The sequence below is a fragment of the Martes martes genome (assembly GCF_963455335.1).
Source record: "Martes martes genome assembly, chromosome: 8".
NCBI classification, from domain to species: Eukaryota; Metazoa; Chordata; class Mammalia; order Carnivora; family Mustelidae; genus Martes; species Martes martes.
The window spans coordinates 20,904,690-20,923,567 of NC_137895.1; the positions used below are offsets into that span (position 1 = coordinate 20,904,690).

At 35.1% G+C, this 18,878-nt stretch overlaps 1 protein-coding gene across 1 annotated transcript in view; it reads right to left on the minus strand.

Moving 5' to 3' along the window:
• Positions 1-732: 732 nt before the first annotated feature.
• Positions 733-18,878, minus strand: part of GAS2L3 (growth arrest specific 2 like 3) — a 36,082-nt gene continuing 17,936 nt past the window's right edge. Inside the window, exons 3-9 of the mRNA XM_080811923.1 lie at positions 17,854-18,022; positions 16,211-16,326; positions 14,050-14,191; positions 8,969-9,032; positions 7,917-8,055; positions 3,597-3,704; positions 733-2,051 (exon numbers count right to left, since the gene is read on the minus strand). Of these exons, the coding sequence (XP_080668049.1) occupies positions 744-2,051; positions 3,597-3,704; positions 7,917-8,055; positions 8,969-9,032; positions 14,050-14,191; positions 16,211-16,326; positions 17,854-18,022 (2,046 nt within the window). The 3' untranslated portion in view covers positions 733-743. The remainder of the gene's footprint in view (positions 2,052-3,596; positions 3,705-7,916; positions 8,056-8,968; positions 9,033-14,049; positions 14,192-16,210; positions 16,327-17,853; positions 18,023-18,878) is intronic.

The window sequence follows — 18,878 nt, forward strand, 5'->3', positions numbered from 1 at the left end:
TTTCATTTTTTTACCAAATTTCAATTTATATTTCAATATCTTATGGGTTTTTTTTTACCAAAAATATTACAAATTATTTTTAACAAAAATATAATAAAATATTAACAACTTTAATATAAGCCAGTTAAAAATCAGTTCTTTCTGATTTGGAAAGCTTAAAAAATGTTAAGTAATAGGATTCTACCAACCCTAGAGTAACATCAAGCTAATCAGCAGCAGCCATTGGTACTTAGTATTGTTCAATCAGGTAATCCTGATCAAAAAATTAAATTAGGCGCCTTTTGTAAGACAAGTGCCAAACCGTTGCTATTTTATTAAAATGTGATAACTAATATTAAGAGCACCACTGTTGCTATTAGCCAGCATATAAACTCCATATTTAATACATATTCAAAAATTCAACAACTATAGTTATAACCCTAGTAGTGTTATTTAGCTCTACATTTCCCTTATAGGGCAGACATTAACAAAGATGCTATGTATTAAAAACCATATCAATATCTATTATTAGTAAGAACATTTTGATGATTTTACAACTGTCTGCCTCAAAAGGGTACCTCTGGCGAATTCAGAAATGTGAATTCTGATGCACACTCTACCCATCCCCAACCTCCAACCCTCACCTTCCTGTTCCTAATATCTGAACCTATTTAGACAAACACCCACAGGAGAAACTTTTAAGATGTGATGCTAACATATTTCACTCTCTTCTTTTCCCGTTTTCTTAAAGGATGCATTTGTATTTATTTTCTAGGTTTCTTACTTCCAGTCATAACAAAATAATGGTCATCGTCTTCCTTTTTCTTTGCAGTGGGTTTTTTATCTCCACTAACTGCTTCCTTACCAGATGAGGGTGGTTTCCTGGTTGAAGCTGGGGCTTTGCCAGTTTTTGGAGGCCCTTTAGCTGAATACTGGCTCTTAGTGGCCATCTGTGCTGACTTTGATACAGGTTGTGTCTTGACGGAGGACTGGGGAAGACTCATGAGAGACAGTGGGGTACGGCCAGGGGACTTCAAGGAGCTGGGTCCTATCTTCTGGGATGGACTTTTATTCTGGGGCTGCTTTTTGGCAACTGAAACCATATTCTTATCTTTTGATTCCTGTGCAGTTTTTGTAGGTACAACTGAGGATACGGACAGTGGCTGGTTTAAATTTAAGGCTGACTTAAGCTTGTGTGCTGGCATTGCCCCAGCTTGTGGGGCTCTATCAGAGGGCTGAGACCGCGTTCCTAGACTTGTAGGTGTAGTTTTGGAACTGGATTTTGTTATTTTTGCAGGGGAATGGAGAGAGGGGGAAGGTTTAGGCCTTACATGTATATTTGCCTTAGGTGGCTTTGGACGCTTTGACGATGAATCTGAATGTGCCGCTGAATGAGACTCTGCATTATCCCTGGAAGATATAGGAGTGTGTTTCAAATGCTTTGGTTCAGTTTTTCCAGAAGACTTATTTGGCACAAGTGCAGACTCAGGCACATCTCTGGGCTTCTGGGCCATAACAAGATTGGCCTGAGGAGTATTGTGTGATGAGATAAGTTTTCTCAATGACTGAGATTCACAAGGTGTGGTTCTTGATGAAGTGGGTGAAGAAGTGCTTTTGCCTACTGCTTTGTTTGAAGGAGCCTGTGGTTTCTTTGTGATGCCTTTTGAAGATTTGAGCTTAAGATGAGAAGATGATGTTGGAGAATTTGGCAATTTGGAACGGACTGACACAGAGCCCTGATTCCCTCCTTTCAGGGAAGATGCTGGCAGCAACCCATCCAGTGGATGTACCTGCTTTTCTTTGCTTCTTGGAATACCAACTGGTGTGCCAGGTTTTGATTTTTGTTTCTGAAACATGTTAACAGCTGACAAAGGATTCATTTCAGGAGGCTGAGGTGTTCTGGCAGACGAATCAGGTACATTTTCATTGGAAACTCCTTTTTGAAAGGCTAGAATTTTTTGTTCCAGTGTAGCAAACTGTAATATTCGACAAGGATCATATTTAAGCAAAAATCCTTGAAGAGTATCCCAGCCTCCACCAACACGGACCATGACGTGTTTTCCATGAAGCATCTTTTCCCCCAAAAGAAAGTAAAAAAAACAAATAAACAAAAAGCCCGTAAGGTTCACAGTTCCAATTCATTAGCAGTCACAATCTGTGATGTTTATGATCTATGAAAGTCAGAGTATTTGCCAGCAGCTTCAATATAAATTGATAGCCTATTTCTTACATTATTAAAATTATCAATTTAATTCATACTGAATCGTGCAATTAAATATAAGTCCTCTAATTTGTAAAAAAAAAAATTTTGCACACAACTTGCATCCTAAAAATCCAAATTGCAAATATACAAAATTGCAAAGGCAATATTGTTCAATAAAGAGGAAGAAAAGAGAGAGGAAAGGTGGAAGGAAAGGAAGAGAAGGAGAAATGAGGACTTACAGAAAATATGCCTCATAATAAAGAAAAAAATTATGGAAGAAAGATAAAAAAACAACTAAAACTTGTACTTTGCAATTTAATAAATTACTTATATATATAATTTAGCAATTTAACCTTTCAAAAACCTTAATATAATTTACAATTTAGTTCTTCTTTGCAGACAAGAAAATTATGGCTCTGCAAAGTTGAAGAAATTGTCTCAAATCACACAGCTTAGTCCTGGCTTCAAACATACCAGGCTGCCCAACTCAAATGGCGCTTTTGTGCAGCCAAGATGCATCCTGGGTAGGCCAGCATAGTCCCAGCTGATTTTCAGGCCCCTATCCATTCAGCAGGCAATTCTTCACCATTGTAGGAGATTGCCCTGCAAACATTAACTCCAAATCCCATGCTCCCATCATTATATCAGACTGCCTTAAAAAAACAAAGCTAATTAAAAAACAGAAAGTCTTGGAAATGTTTCTATGTGAGTTGGGCAGGGTGTGAGGAGGTAATGATAATATATGAAATTTTAAAATATGGATGGTGAAATATTTTTAAACATTTTTATATTATATTCCTAGATTGGAAATAAAAGAGCTCTTATATCAGAAGTGGACAGAATGCCAAACAGGTGAAACTTCAATCTCTTTACCAATAAAGGGGACAGTTAATCAAGTGCAGATCACAGGTGGGACAAAGGAAGGAAATGAATATGCACATCAGGATATTGGTAAATACACTGATGCTGTGTCAATGAGAAAAGATTTTATACTTAAGACCCAATCTATACATTATTATAAACTGCAACATTTCGACTTCCTTTTCTTATTACTGATATTTAATCTTATTACATGTATTGTTTTAGTTTTTTCTTCTTATGATGGGAAATCATGCCTTTTTAGAAAATTTGAAAAATGGAATAAAATAGCTGGGGTATTTTTCCCCACAATTATTTTAAATGTCTGAATAGTCTTAGCTATCCTTAGTAGTTTATTGTGTTAAAGGTGTCTACCAAAACTCATATGTACTCGTGAAAGCAAGTATTCCATATTTTTCCTGTACAGTAAAATTCTTCCATTAATAACACTCCCTATTCCAATTTTTTAAAAAGTAAAAGGGAAGCAAAAGGAATTGGTTAAATCCAATTTCAAAATAAGACCTTTATGTAAATAGGATATAAATGGTAGACTTACTCTTATAAAGAGTATTTTATCCCCAAGTCGGTACCGTCCTTCAGATAAGTACTCAATAGAGAATCGATGGGAACAACTACAGGGAGGGTCTTCAGCAATATGTTTAACCTAAGATTAAAAACAAACAAAATTTAGTGCTTATGACAAAAAATTTTAACATTAAAATGCAAGGTTTATTTGATAGATGGGAAATCAAAAGATAAAAATTTAAAGACAGTTGAACCATTTATTATTACCTCTCCTTTACTTGTTGACAAATACTGAGATTAGGATTTTTTAAAAAATAATCTCTACACCCAACATGGGGCTTAAACTCATGACCCTAAGGATCAAGAGTCACATGCTCCACAGACTGAGCCAGCCAGGCTCCTCGACAGATACTGAGGTTAGATATTAACTAATCTAATAAAAGCTGACAGTGACAGCCTTTTTTCTCTCAGCTTTCAAAGTAGGCTCCACACCCAAAGTAGGGCTCAAACTCAGGACCCTGAGATCAAGAGTCGCATGCTCTACTGACTGAGCCAGCCAGGAGCCCTAGGGATGAAGTCTGAGGCTCCCTTTCTCCCTCCCTACCCCACCTCTCTCTCTCCCTCTCTCTCTCTCTCTCTCTGCCTAAGTCTAATCAGGGTCCTAGTGTATTCACTGAGCACTGGAGGTCTGTGAATGTGAACAACAGGGAGGTCAATTCAAAACACATTCATTAAGTCATAGGAAATACATGAGTTTATTATTAAACTTGAATTGTTTTATGCCCTGGATTAATATATCTGTGTCAAGTCAAAGACAGGCCAGTCAGATAAACTTTAAGTAGGAATTCTCACTTGTCCCTTAAAACTATGTTAAACATTTGGAGGGGGGTATCTAGATTGTTCCAAAGTTACTGTTAAAATAACCAGAGGCAAATTTATATCTATTCACCAAGATTGGGTGAAATTCTAAAGAATTCAAGAGGCATTTTTCTAAAAGTGCTCACTTTGTTTTAATAGTCTGCTAAGTAGATGAGAATTGGGGACAAGTCCCTACTTCTATCCCTCAAGGAGCTTACAGAATTTTTAACTGCAGTAAACATCTAAAAAATTACAAAAATGAATACAAAAAGAAGTTTAGGAGTTCTATACTTAAAATATGGAAATTATTATAAACTGATTAAAAAATAAAAACATCTGGGGTGCCTGGGTAGTTCAGTGGGTTAAGCCTCTTGCCTTCGGCTCAGCTCATGATCCCAGGGTCTTGGGATCGAGCCTCCCATCGGGCTCTCTGCTCAGCGGGGAGCCTGCTTCCTCCTCTCTCTTTGCCTGCCTCTCTGCCTACTTGTGATCTCTGTCTGTCAAATTAATAAATAAATAAAAATCTTTGAAAAAAATAAAAATAAAAACATCTGTTGAGATGTTCGAAAAAAAAGTTGCTATCAGTCACCATGGAAAATACTTTGTTTTCCTAAAAATTACATTTTTGGAAAAAGCAAGGCCATGAATATTTTTCTCAATTGTCACACAGACTATATCTACACAAACTCATTAATTGAACTTGCATATTGATGTTAAACCAAAGTCTCTTCAGATATGCCTAATTTAGCTAAGCACTAATAGAAATCCATGACTGTCTTCATTATCTACCCAAAATGAACAGCCACAGGTGGATTCAATAGGACATGATCAGAAGGGTCCAGACTTTATCTCCCCACATCATTTATTTAACAAAATAATACGATCATAAATAGAACTATCATAAGCCATTCAATTATGTTTCTCTTGTTCATAGCCTAGTATATATGCATGTGTACACACACATTCATGCTCTCACACAGCACAGGCATAAAATGCCTAAACGTAAACTGAATGTGGGTATAGAATTGACAATTATTAGAACTATTTACACATGTTAAGCAAAGTAATCTGAAAGGAGGTATCTTTTTCAGTCACTACTTTCTATCAATAAAAGTTATCATAAGCATAAGCAAAAGTATCATAAGCATACAGAAATATAGCTGAATATAGCACTCAAAATAATGAATCAGATGATAATTATTCCTTACATTAAACACAATTGCAAAATCTCTGTAGATCATGGATGTAGACGTGGACATTGAATGTATTCAAATACCATAAACATATTAAAGTCATGTGTTCCTTTTTAGTGTTCACAACAAGAATATAGACATGAAAAGTCACTTGCTTTATTTGTTTAAAATATCCAAATACCACTTACACTCAGCAGTAAAAATTAGGATTAACTCACAATCTAAAGGAAGGAGTAGGCCTAAAAGAAATAAGAGCTATGGATAAAAAAATGTTCTCTTCTGGTTTTATCTACTGTATAATTAACATTAAACAACTAAAGGAAACAGATAAAATAATCTATAAAGGCACTAATCTAACTATTGATTATTTTCCATCTTTTTCTTACAGTTTGTCTATATATACACACTTTTCACAAAATATTTTTCTTGTTGCTACATAGTCTTCATAATGATCACATATAATGATTATTCTGTTAAGATCATGAATCCTAATTCACCTAGCCATTGCTCTGAGAGTATTCACCCTGCTTCTAATTTTCACCATTATATATAGCGCAATAAAAACTTTCATTTATTCTACTTTTTAATTCCTCTTCAATTACAAAAAAATTAAAGAGGAACATTTTTGTGGTACTTGATAACAATTTGTCAGCTGTTTTTCAAAAGTTTACATCATTTTCCACCACTAGTAGCAATCCCTAAGTATAGTTTTACAAAATTTACCAGCACTAGGTTTTATAATTTTAAGAAATTTTACTAATGAGGCAAGTTGTGTATCTTAATTCCTTGATTCTCAGCAAGACTCAACACTATATTTTCCTCTTATGTGAACAACAGTCCTTACGCATTTACCTTCTGGAAATGCTTTTCTTATCAAACTGTACATAGTCTTTCCAATTCAGTAAAAAAATATTTTGCCAATGTTTTCTTTTTTAATTATCATTATTTTAGTTTATATAAGATTTAAAGTAAGTTTTATTTTTTAACCTATTGCATTATCACTGTGTCACATATGGACATTGACAGTCATCATATAAATCAGTAATATAATATAAGTAAGTATATTTTTGCCTGATAAAGAATATTCAGGCTGACATTTTCTTAATCTGTCTTGCAAGGATATCCAAATCTTTTACTATAGACTTTTATTACATTAACAAAACAATCAAAGCAACATTTTCCAAATGTTTATCAGTAATGACTTACTCATTATTTCTTTTTTTTTTTTTTTTTTTTTTTTTTAAAGATTTTATTTATTTATTTGACAGAGAGAGAGATCACAAGTAGGCAGAGAGGCAGGCAGAGAGAGTGAGAGAGGGAAGCAGGCTCCCCGCCAAGCAGAGAGCCCGACGTGGGACTCGATCCCAGGACCCTGAGATCATGACCCGAGCCGAAGGCAGCGGCTTAAACCACTGAGCCACCCAGGCGCCCTTACTCATTATTTCTTAAATAATTTTGTATATTAAGCACTTTCATAAAATACAACAGTCTGAAAAAGACCATAATTCTAAACAACAGTGGAAGCAAAAAAAAATGTTTGCTACTCAGTTCATCTCCATCACTTACTAGACTAGAGTCACTACAGAAGATACAGCCAAGGACAACTGCAGCTCTAGTGACCTCTGCATAACAATGATCAGGTAAAGCTCAAAGACTTCCCAGCTGAGACCCGTCATCTAAAAGTCTGCAAACACTGTCAGGGGAATATTCCCCAAACCCCATCATTTTGCTCTCAGAATTTTTCCTCCTCCTATATTCTCCAAGTATCAGTGTACTATTTACTTAGAAATCTCAAAAATCATCCTAGATTTTCTCCCTCCCTATCAGAATTAGGATTCTCCAATTCTACCTTTTAAATATGTCCTGTTACTGTTCCTTTTACTTCACCTTCACTACTGCTGCTCAAGTTCAGGCTTTCATCATTGTATGCCTGGATTATTACAACAAAACCAATATAACCTCTACATGACCATGAGAGTAATCCTTATAATGTGCAAATCAGATTATAACACTACCATGATTAAAAAAACAATCCATGAATTCTTGTGGCCTCCAGTACGCTTCATGATGGATTCCAGCCTATTTGCCTCGCCACTCCTCAACTACATACACATCCATTCCTCATCATACATGAACAACGCATCACCTTTAACATATAGTGCCCTAAACTCACCAGGGAGTGGTAGTTAATACTGGTGTATGTTCTGAATAAGAAACATTCTCTTTTAAACACAGCATTACCTGCAGCAAACTATGAGACTCTGACACATCACAACTGTGAAAACACAGCGATTACTTACAGCTTCATGCAGCTCTTCATGCTGACAGCACGATTTCGGAATGCTAATGGAATCTTCGGGCCCAGAAGTATTAAGTAAGGTCTCTTCTAATTCGATTTCTTTCTCAAGTTTTACTAATACTGGTGGCTCAACCCCATATCTGAAAACCAGTTAGGAGATCTCATCACTCAAGAAAAGTCCAACTTATTCACTTACCTGCATATCACAATAGGTTATGTTTTATTTTTAAAGTGACGTCTATTTGATTCTCTTCTACCAACTGTTTCACTGCAACATTTGGAAATGCTTTTTGATATCCCACAGACCATCAAAAATTCAACATATAATCTTCACTTTACAGCACATATTGGGATTACTGGATGCTCCAATATTCAACCAGGGATCCTGAAACTCAGCCACCTTTAAAGTTAGCTTGAAAGTAAAGATGGGGCTGAGTTAGGTATGGAGGACACTAAACCTGAGCCTTCTTATCAGAACCTCTTTGTGTCCAGAAGATTTGCCTTGCCTTCAACTGCTAAGAGAGTTTTACATGCTCTTACCTTATTCTTAGTCTAAAAAATTTAAGCAACAACTTTTACAGTTTAATACTAAATAACAACAAGTTACATGGGTGAGCAGATGTTGACACATGACACAGCTCATGAAAACAGAACAAAGTTAGAAATAAAGAAAGAAAGAAAGAAAGGGAAATTAAGTTGTTTTATTTCAATCAAGAATTATTTTCTTTATTTATAAAAAATAGTGCTCTATCTAAAATAAAGTAGCTTTTAGAAAATTAATGACATTGGGGCGCCTGGGTGGCTCAGTGGGTTAAAGCCTCTGCCTTCGGCTCAGGTCATGATCCCAGGGTCCTGGGATCGAGCCCCGCATCGGGCTCTCTGCTCAGCAGGGAGCCTGCTTCCTCCTCTCTCTCTCTGCCTGCCTCTCTGCCTACTTGTGATCTCTGTCTGTCAAATAAATAAATAAATAAATCTTAAAAAAAAAAAAAAAAAAAAAAAAAAAAAAAAGAAAATTAATGACATTGAAATTCTGAAATAATGTGGAATACATACCTCGACACAATTCGACCAATTTCAAGAAGACAAAGATACACCTGTCTTGGATCTTTGTGCAAAACTGTGAAAAAATAAGACCACATATTTTAAAGGGCAAATTAAACAGGGAAATACATTTCTGGCATAGGAGAAGTAAAAAAAAAAGAATAATGAAGACAGTAGGTTTACTTGTTTGGAGACTTAGAAAAGACATTTTCTCTACATATTATCATCATCATCCATAAATTTAAAAATAACTGGCTAATAAGAAGAGGATGAAAATTTAGCATGTACCCTAATTGGTAGCATGTTAAGTCTAAAACACTAAGGGCTTAGTAACTTAAATTATTTATATTTCAGATCTCTCAACAGGAGATATTATTTGAAGAGATATACCACCTCAATTTTATTCTAAACTATCTTTAGCTTAAGACTATGTGTTAATGGCTTTCTCAAACTTTTTCAAAATCAGAAAAGTACTTCCTAACTCATTCTCTGAGGTCAGTATTATCCTGATACCAAAGCCAAACAAATACATCACAAGAAAACTAAAGACTAATATCTTTTATGAATATAGATGTAAAAATCTTCAATTTATTACTGGCAAACTGAATCCAGTAGCAAGTGAGATTTATCCCAGGAATGCAAGGTTGGTTCAACATATGAAAATCAATCAATACAATCCACTATATTAACAGAATAAAGGAAAAGAAATGTGCAATTATCTCAGTAGACAGAGAAAAAGCATTTGACAAAAATCAAATACTTCCTTCATAATTTAAAAAAAAAAAAGCCTCAACAAATTAGGAATGGAAGGAAACTTTACAGGAATGGAAAGAAATCTGAAAATGGAATCTATGAAAAACCCATAGTTAACATCATTCTTAAAGGTGAAAGACTGAGATTCTTCCTCCTAAGACTAGGGAGAAGACAAGGATGTCCACTCTCACCTCTTCTATTCAAAACTGTACGGGAGGTTCTAGGCAGGGCATTTAGGCAAGAAAAACAAATAAAAGGCATCTAGATTGGAAAGGAGGAAGGAAAACTAACTCCATTCAGATAACACTGTCCTTTGTATAAAAATCCCCTATGGAATCTACAAAAGAAAAGTATTAGAGCAAACTTAGTTTCAACAAAGTTGAAGGATACAAGATCAATATACAAAAATCATTTCACCTTATATACCAGCAATAAACAATCTGAAAACGTAATTTAAAAAACAATTCAATTTACAATGCTTCAAGAAGAATAAAGTACTTAGGAACAAACTTTACCAAAGAATTTTATGACTTGTTTATGGAAAATTACAAAATATTGTTGAAAGAAATTAAGTAAGATACAAATAAATAGAAAGACATCCTGTATTCATGGACTGGGAGACATAATATTGTGAAGATGACAAAATTCTTCAAACTGACCTACAGATACAGTGCAATCCCTATCAAAATTACAACAGCCTTTTTTACAGAAATGGTTAAGGTGATAAAATTCATACAGAATTATAAAAGAATAGCCAAAACAAGAACAAAGTTGGAAGACTCACACTTCCCAATATCAAAACATACAACAAAGCTACAGTAGCCAAGACAGTGTGTTATTGGCATAAGGACAGACATATAGACCAGTGACTGGACTGAGAGTCCAGAAATAAACCTAGACATTTGTGTTCAGGTGATTTTTAAAAAGAGTGGCAAGACAACTCAGTAAGGAAACAGCAGTCTTTTCAACAGATGGTGCTAGAACTGAATATCTGTATGCAAAAGAATGAATTTAGATCCTAATTCACAACATATACAAAAAATAATCCAAAATGGATTAAAGACCTAAACATAAGAGCTAACACTATAAAACTCTTAGAAGGAAAAAGAAGTGAAAATCTGTGTGACCTTGGATTAGGCCATAGTATTTTACATATGACACCAAAAGCACAAGTAGTCAAAGAAAAGATAAATTGAACTTCAGGGGCACCTGGGTGGCTCAGTGGGTTGAAGCCTCTGCCTTCAGTTCAGGTCATGACCTCAGGGTCCTGGGATGGAGCCCCGCATTGCGCTCTCTGCTCAGTGGGGAGCCTGCGTCTCCCTCTCTATCTGCCTGCCTCTCTGCCTACTTGGGATCTCTCTCTCTCTATCAAATAAATAAATAAAATCTTTAAAAAAAAAATAAAATAAATTGAACTTCATCAAAATTAAAAACTTTCATGCATCAAAGGACACTATCAAGAAAGTGAAAAGGTAACCCAAACACTGGATAAAAATACTTGCAAGGGTACCTGGGTGGCTCAGTCGGTTAAGCATCTGCCTTCAGCTCAGGTCATGATCCCGGGGTCCTGGGCTCGAGTCCTACATCAGGCTCCCTGCTCAGCGGGGAGCCTGCTCCTCCCTCTACCCTTCCCTCCTGCTCATGCTTTTTCTGTCTCAAATAAATAAACAAAAATCTTTAAAATTAAAAAAAAGAAAATATTTGCAAATCATATATCTGATAAGGGCCTAGTATTCAGAATAAATAAAACTTACAAGTCAACCAAAAAAGACAAATAAGCCCCTAAAAATGAGCAAAAGATTTGAAGACAAATTTCTCCAAATAAGACACACCAAGTGGCCAATAAGCCATGAAAATGCTCATCATTAGTCATTAAGGAAATGCAAATCAAAATCACAATGAGCCACCACTTCACATATCCACTAGGACAGTCATAGGAAAAAAAAAAAAAGTGTTGGCAGAGATGTGAAGTTTTGCACTGCCAGTGGGAATATGAAATTGTGTAGCCACTGTGAAAAGAGTGGTAGTTCCTCAAAAAGATAAACATAGAATTACCATACGATTCAATAATGCCACTTCTAGGTATATCCCTGAAAGAAGTAAAAACATGTTCACTCAAAAACCTGTAAACAAATGTAGACAGCAGCATTATTCATACTGACCAAAAAGAAAATACAATCAAAATGTCCATCAGATGATAGTTTTTAAAAAATGTAGTATATCCATGGGGCGCCTGGGCGGCTCAGTGGGTTAAAGCCTCTGCCTTCAGCTCAGGTCATGATCTCAGGGTCCTGAGATCGAGCCTCGCATTGGGCTTTCTGCTCAGAAGGGAGCCTGCTTCCCTTCCTCTCTCTTTGCCTGCCTCTCTGCCTACTTGTGACATCTGTCAAATAGATAAATAAAATCTTAAAAAAAAAAAAAAAAGTAGTATATCCATACATGGAATCATTCAGCCTTATAAAGGAATTAAGTACTGTTGAATGCAATGACGTAAATGAAACATGCTAAATGAAAAAAGCCAGACACAAAAAGCCACATATAGTATGATTCTATTTATTTAAAGTGTCCACAATATGCAAATCCATAGATGCCATCTATAGATGTGGCTCATCTACCTTTCTGTTCCTGTCCTTAGAGTTAAATGCTCTAGGAAACTTCTGAAACTTAACAGAATAATCGTATGTATGATGAATAACATGCACACTGACTCCCCCAATGGAAATGGCAGTTCTCCTTTGATTTATGAATATTATCTATTATATACCCAAAGCACAAAGTATACCCTCCCAATGCAATAAGAAGGCCTATATTTGAATCTTAAATTCATACCAAAAGGAATCTGTCCTGAAATTTTTATTAAACTTGTTTTTTTAAAAGTAGCTTTTAAGCATACTTTAACCATAGCATACTTGGGGTTTTTTTATTTGCTTTGATTTCCTAGCAAAATGTAAAAATTTAGAGCCTTATCTCTGAAAACCTTTAGTAAGTAAAAATATTAGCTCATCAGTTCAATGCCTAGAAAGGAGTTACTGTTATCGGCAGTGCTTTATTTAGTCCTATGCTGACCATCAGGACAGTCAGAAGATGGCTTCTACTAACAATAAGAAATATACAATTTTATATCCTTTCAGAAACAGTAAACTGGAAACTAGAGAATTCAAAGCATTTCCTCTTTCCTTTGATCTCTACAACCTATATACGCCATTAAATCAACCTCATTGTCAATAAAAATCAGCACACCTGGATTAAAGCAGGATGCAAAATGGGAAGTAGAACAGCAACCCATTACATTTTTTTTAAATTGTATACTGGATAGGAATATCCAGAGGCATATCGAATGGGTAGCAATGGGAGCAGCCAACCCCATGCGCAGGCAACAACACTGTGCACAGTCAGAAAATTTTATTTTATTTTGTTCCGTTTTTAGTTTATTTTGTCTGTTTATGTTTGGTATGGAACTGTGAACACATGGTTACCTAATAAACTGAATCTTTGCTTAAGGCAGTGAACTAGTTACTCCTTTTTTTTTTTTTTTAGCTCAGAGAATTTTCAAACTATAATAATACCACCTAAAAATTTGTTTTTTATTATTGCCATGAACCAGCAATTCTAAACAATGTCAGTGATAACATAATTCTCTCTACCAGGGTATGCTACTACTCTCATGATTTCCACCCACACTTGGTATGCTACTGCTCTTATCAAAATGTTACAAATTCTATACATGTATGTGTACAAATGCTCTAAGGAAATATATATATAGTAGTCTAAAACTTAGGTAGCTTTCAAGTTAGTCACTGCAAAGACAATTCTATTGACTTAAAGAAAACGAGATAATATGTCAATAATTCTTTGGCAGAGCATGACTTTTAAAATGAATTGTCAAAAACATGAATCTGTTTAGATGATCAACTTGGCAACTGCTGTGTACAAGGTAAATCTAAATACTGTGAGTATACACCATTTGACCTTCTGTTATTTCTGTAATTATCCAGTCAAAAAGAAATTGCTAGTAATTTAGACTTTGGTAGAGTAATACTTGATGAAAACATTAATTAGCAAAGCATTAGTCCAGAACCTTTCCTTGGCCAACTCATTTAGGAAGTAAAATATTTCTAGGGCATTCTAAATATATAAGATATTTAACTATAAATGAAAAGCTTAATCTATATTGTTTAGAATCTGATTCTCCAATTGTTTTACACATATTTAAAATATAAGTTTTTCTAGGAAAATGAGATATGGCATTTGAGTCCTTATTTGGGAAAAAAAAAATTAGATGTGAGACATACAAAAATACCCTAATAAACATTAAACACAATGATGACACCAATACTTACCTAAGCCTTCAGATTCAAAGAGGTACGTCTCATCAACCCCAATGTGCCTGCACCAGTAAAGGAAGTTCGCAGTATTATCTCTAGCAAAGAATGAACCTGAGGCAGCATCTTTCTTACAGGGCACTTTTCTCATTGGAAAATTCTGAAAAAGATGAAAGACTAATTTCAAAAACTCATATCAAGGATATTCTCACTAGATATCCATTTTAATACTACTAAATAAATGTTCAGTGTATTGAATCTGACTAAAAGCTACACAACATTAGGAGGAAATGTATCTTCAAAATTCACTTTAAGTATATTCCAGAAAATGACTCCTAGGAAGTCAAAATTAGCAGTAGGATCAAGCATCTCTAACCTCTTTCTTCTTAAAATGACAAAAGAGTCTTAATTAAAACAAAAAATGACAGTCTAATAATTCCAAAGCACATCTCTAAATGTCTCTCCATACACAGTTCAATACAACACAAAATTACTGCCATGTTAAAGGTTAATGGAACACTCATTTTTGCTTACTTCCTTATTTGCAGATTCATAAATATGGTTCTGAGTTTCTTGAGGAGACTGTCAAATAAGGAAGTAGTAGCCCATTCTTAATTCAAGTCTTTGAAATTAACAGTCTAAGTTTTATAGAATCCTAATTTTTTAACTATCTGGACCAAGAATAGTTAGATAATCCTGCTGAGACAGGGGTTTTAGTTCTGTTTTAAATTTTTACTTGAAAAAGTAATTTATGCCTAAGATTTTTTTGCAGTAGGCACAATGGAATATAAGTCTGTCTCCCATCTCTACCACTCAGTTCCTCTCTCTTCCTAGAGATAACCACTATTACCAGTTCCTTATATACCCTTCCTGTTGTATTTTCCAGAAATAAAATGGCCTTGTGAGTTCTTCTAATTGTTAACTGAAATCTTCTCACTTACATGTTAGTGGGCATCTCTACACACAAGGGTACGCATATTTGTACATACAGAATGCTACACAAACACGCTAGTCTGCAATCTGATCTGTATGTGTATGTGTGCATACACACTTAACAAAAGGCTGCAGGCATCTTTTGGGGTGAAAAATAACAAATTAAAATAGTAATTTCTAATGAATAGATAAGCATTCCACTCAGTTTAGGTATCATAATTAATTGTTAACAACTTCTTTATTGATGAGCATTTATATTGTTCTTAAATTTTTCTGCACAATCACTTTTGTGAATTTGTAGTTATTTTCTTAGAATAAATCCCTGGGAGAATTATGTTATGTATCAAAAGATATACTTTACTTTCAATGTGATATATATCACCCACTGTCTCCCAGAAAGATGATAGCAATTTATATTTCTACCAACCCTATGTGAGTATCCAGATGCCACACTCACAGACCCCAGGTCTCATAGGTGACCCACGTTCGATAAAAAGAAAGGAAACCTTATCTAGTTCAAATCATGATTTCAGGGTCAACGGAGGAACACTCCCTAAAAAAAATAATTATTCATTCAATCAAATTATAGAATTTACCACCAAGACAAAATATGGGGAATATAAAGTTGGTGATGATGATGGTAATAATAATAGTAGTAAAAATAATAACTGTCCCAGGAACCATCACAAGCTCTTTTCTCATTTAACTCTCAAAACAAGTGAGAATATGAGTATTGTTCTCAAGGAGATATAACTACTTACTGGATATTTACTTACACTAGGCACTAACCTAAATACCATTTATACATTACTTCATTTAATTTCACTAAATCCTTGCAATTAAATCTGACAACATAAATATTAACTCTCCCATTTTGCAAGATTAGGTAAATTATCTAAGGTCTTATACATAGTTGGGTAGAAGTTTGCAACTTTTCAGATATGATAAGAAATGTACAAAAACAAATTAATATGTACCAAAGTATAAAATCACTGATTGTCAGGGCACCTGGGTAGCACCGTTGGTTAAGTGTCTGTCTCTTGGTTTGAGTTCAGGTCATGATCTTGCTCGTGGTCATGAGATGCAGCCCCACATTGGGCTCTGGGCTCAGTGTTGAGTCTGCTTCAGATACTCTCTCTCTCTCTGCCCCTCCCCCTGCTTGCTCTCTCAGATGGACAGATAGATAGATAGATAAATAGATGATAGACAGATAGATAAAATCACCTCCTGTCAAACATGTTCTTACCCTGGGTTCTCCAGACTCGAAAGTTTTCACCATGTTTTGAAGAACATCAATCAGTTGGCATAATAGTACTCCATTATCAAGTTCTTCCAATAATCTTTCTGCCTTAACTTCAATACCTAAAAACATATTTCAAAGTTAAGATTCTACTAGAAACAGTAAATTCAAACAATATGGATAAATTTAATTAAATGTAATTAGATTATAGCTGAAACACAGGACAAATATTAGATCAGACTCCAAGTATTCATTCTTAGAAGTTATAGTTAAAACAGATAATGTGAAATAAAGTGAAAGACAACAGAAACAAAAATATCTGTGATGGAGAAGAAAAAATAAAATGACATTTTATTTCATTTCTTAAAAACCAGAATATTTAAATTTCAATATTAACTGTTAAGATTAAGTTTTGATTCACTGCACATTACTACTGCTTGCACAAGAAAAAGATTCTCCAAAAATAACATGGCCTTTGTTGTTATTTTAAAATTAAAGATAATAGCATAACAAATGCCTAGGGAATACCAGACTTTTTGCCTCTAAAATCCCTTCTTTAGAATGATTATTATTACATAGTAAGCTTTTAAAAAACTATCCAAATCATCAAACTGATATGAGATAATTAGAGTGTATAGTGTTTTTAATTATCTTGGGAAGGCCACAGATGAAATTCTGTATTTAAAAGAGAGCGTGGGGGCGCCTGGTTGGCTCAGTGGGTTAAAGCTTCTGCCTTCGGCTTAGGTCATGATCCCAGAGTCCTGGGATCGAGCCCCGCATCGGGCTCTCTGCTCAGCGGGGAGCCTGCTTCCTCCTCTCTCTCTGCCTGCCTCTCTGCCTACCTGTGATCTCTGTCTGTCAAATAAATAAATAAATAAAATCTTTTAAAAAAATAAATAAATAAAAATAAAAGAGAGCGTGTGGGGCGCCTGGGTGGCTCAGCGAGTTAAGCCTCTGCCTTCAGCTCAGGTCATGATCTCAGGGTCCTGGGATCAAGCCCTGCATCGGGCTCTCTGCTCAGCAGGTAGCCCGCTTCCCCTTCTCTCTCTGCCTGCCTCTCTGCCTACTTCTGATCTCCCTCTCTGTGTCATATATATAAATAAAAATCTAAATTTAAAAAAACTGTTTTTCTGGGAGATAGTCCAGAGCACTCCTAGTCTAACTGATAAAGAAATATGAAGCCAGATATTCTCCAAGCTGACACTTCCTCCTAGGTTTCACATGCCTTTGCCCCTCAATCCCTCAGAAGTAGCAATCATTTTAATTACAATATATATTCCCCTCAGAATCTCATGCTTATATGAGACGGGGGGAGCACATCAGTAATAGAGATCCCAAATCAGACCTATATACTTAAAAAAAAAAAAAAGGTTTTAACATTAACAGTGAAAATGTTGATTATTCAAAGATTACTATAGACCTTTTTTATTAAGACTCAACCTTTCTTACTATCCAAGCCCTAAGGTTCAGGGCGAATTGAAATATCTCCCCAACAGGAATATAAGCTTGCAAGAAGAAGGATATCAAATATTCCATTCACTAGAGTATCCTCAGCCTCTGGAACAATCACTCCTTAACAAAGAGTAAGATTTTCAATAAATATTTAGTAAATAAAAAACTACAATTTTGAGTATCTTTTCAAGCCTTACCTAATAAACCAGAGAGCCAGATTGACAGATCTTCCTGCATGGGCAACAGGGTGGCTTCATGCCTCACAGCTATCCACTCATCATACTGACAAACATCAGCCAAACCTGGCCCATGTCTGGGGGTCAGAGGACTCCGTGGACTTAGAGGCAGGTCTTCTCCAAACCATACCTTAAGAAAACACCAACCAAATGGATGCAACCTTTTTAAAAGTTAGTGTAACCCACACTTATATTTAAATAATGAATTATAGACCATACATAATATGCACATGTATCAAACTGTGGCAGTTCACAGAAAGGTTATAAACTAGAAGCAAACTATTAATCCAGAAACTCGAGACATTTTCAATATTCAATACTGTGGTAAATATAAATGAATCCTTAATCAATGAATGGATTCTACTATCAAACTACAGGATGAAAGTCAACAAATAATATTTTTCCTTCACTTGTTAGCTAACTTGTTAGCTAACTAATTAGCTAACTTGTTAACTAGCTAACTTGTTAGCTAACTAATAAATTACTTGAACCACAGCTTCAGCCTCTCAGCTATAGAATCAGTCAATGGCACCTGCCTTACAAGATACATCTTTGTAGCAACTAGCATTGGGGCTAACAACGTTTGTTATACAACGGATAAATGAATGAATAAATGCATAAATGGCATCTTATAACTTCTGATCATAGTAACAGTGTTATCTTAAAAAAATTCTAAATAATCTGGTATGTCACCTGATTTTTGCAAGGCTCACAATCTAAGAACGGTTTTTACATGTTGTTATCTAAGTACCTATGTAATAGCCTCAATTTTGCCTACTTACTCACAAAGCCAAGAATATTTACTACATGGCCAATCCCTGGTTAAGAATAAAAATTGACCTAAACATAATACCAAACCAACACTTGCAAAATTTTGAAATACAATTAGAAGTGCTTTAGTGTAAGATTATTTAGAGAAAAGACTTTAATTTCTCAATTCAAGAAGGGGTATTTGAGCCCAAGTGAAGTGATGAGGGATCCTCACT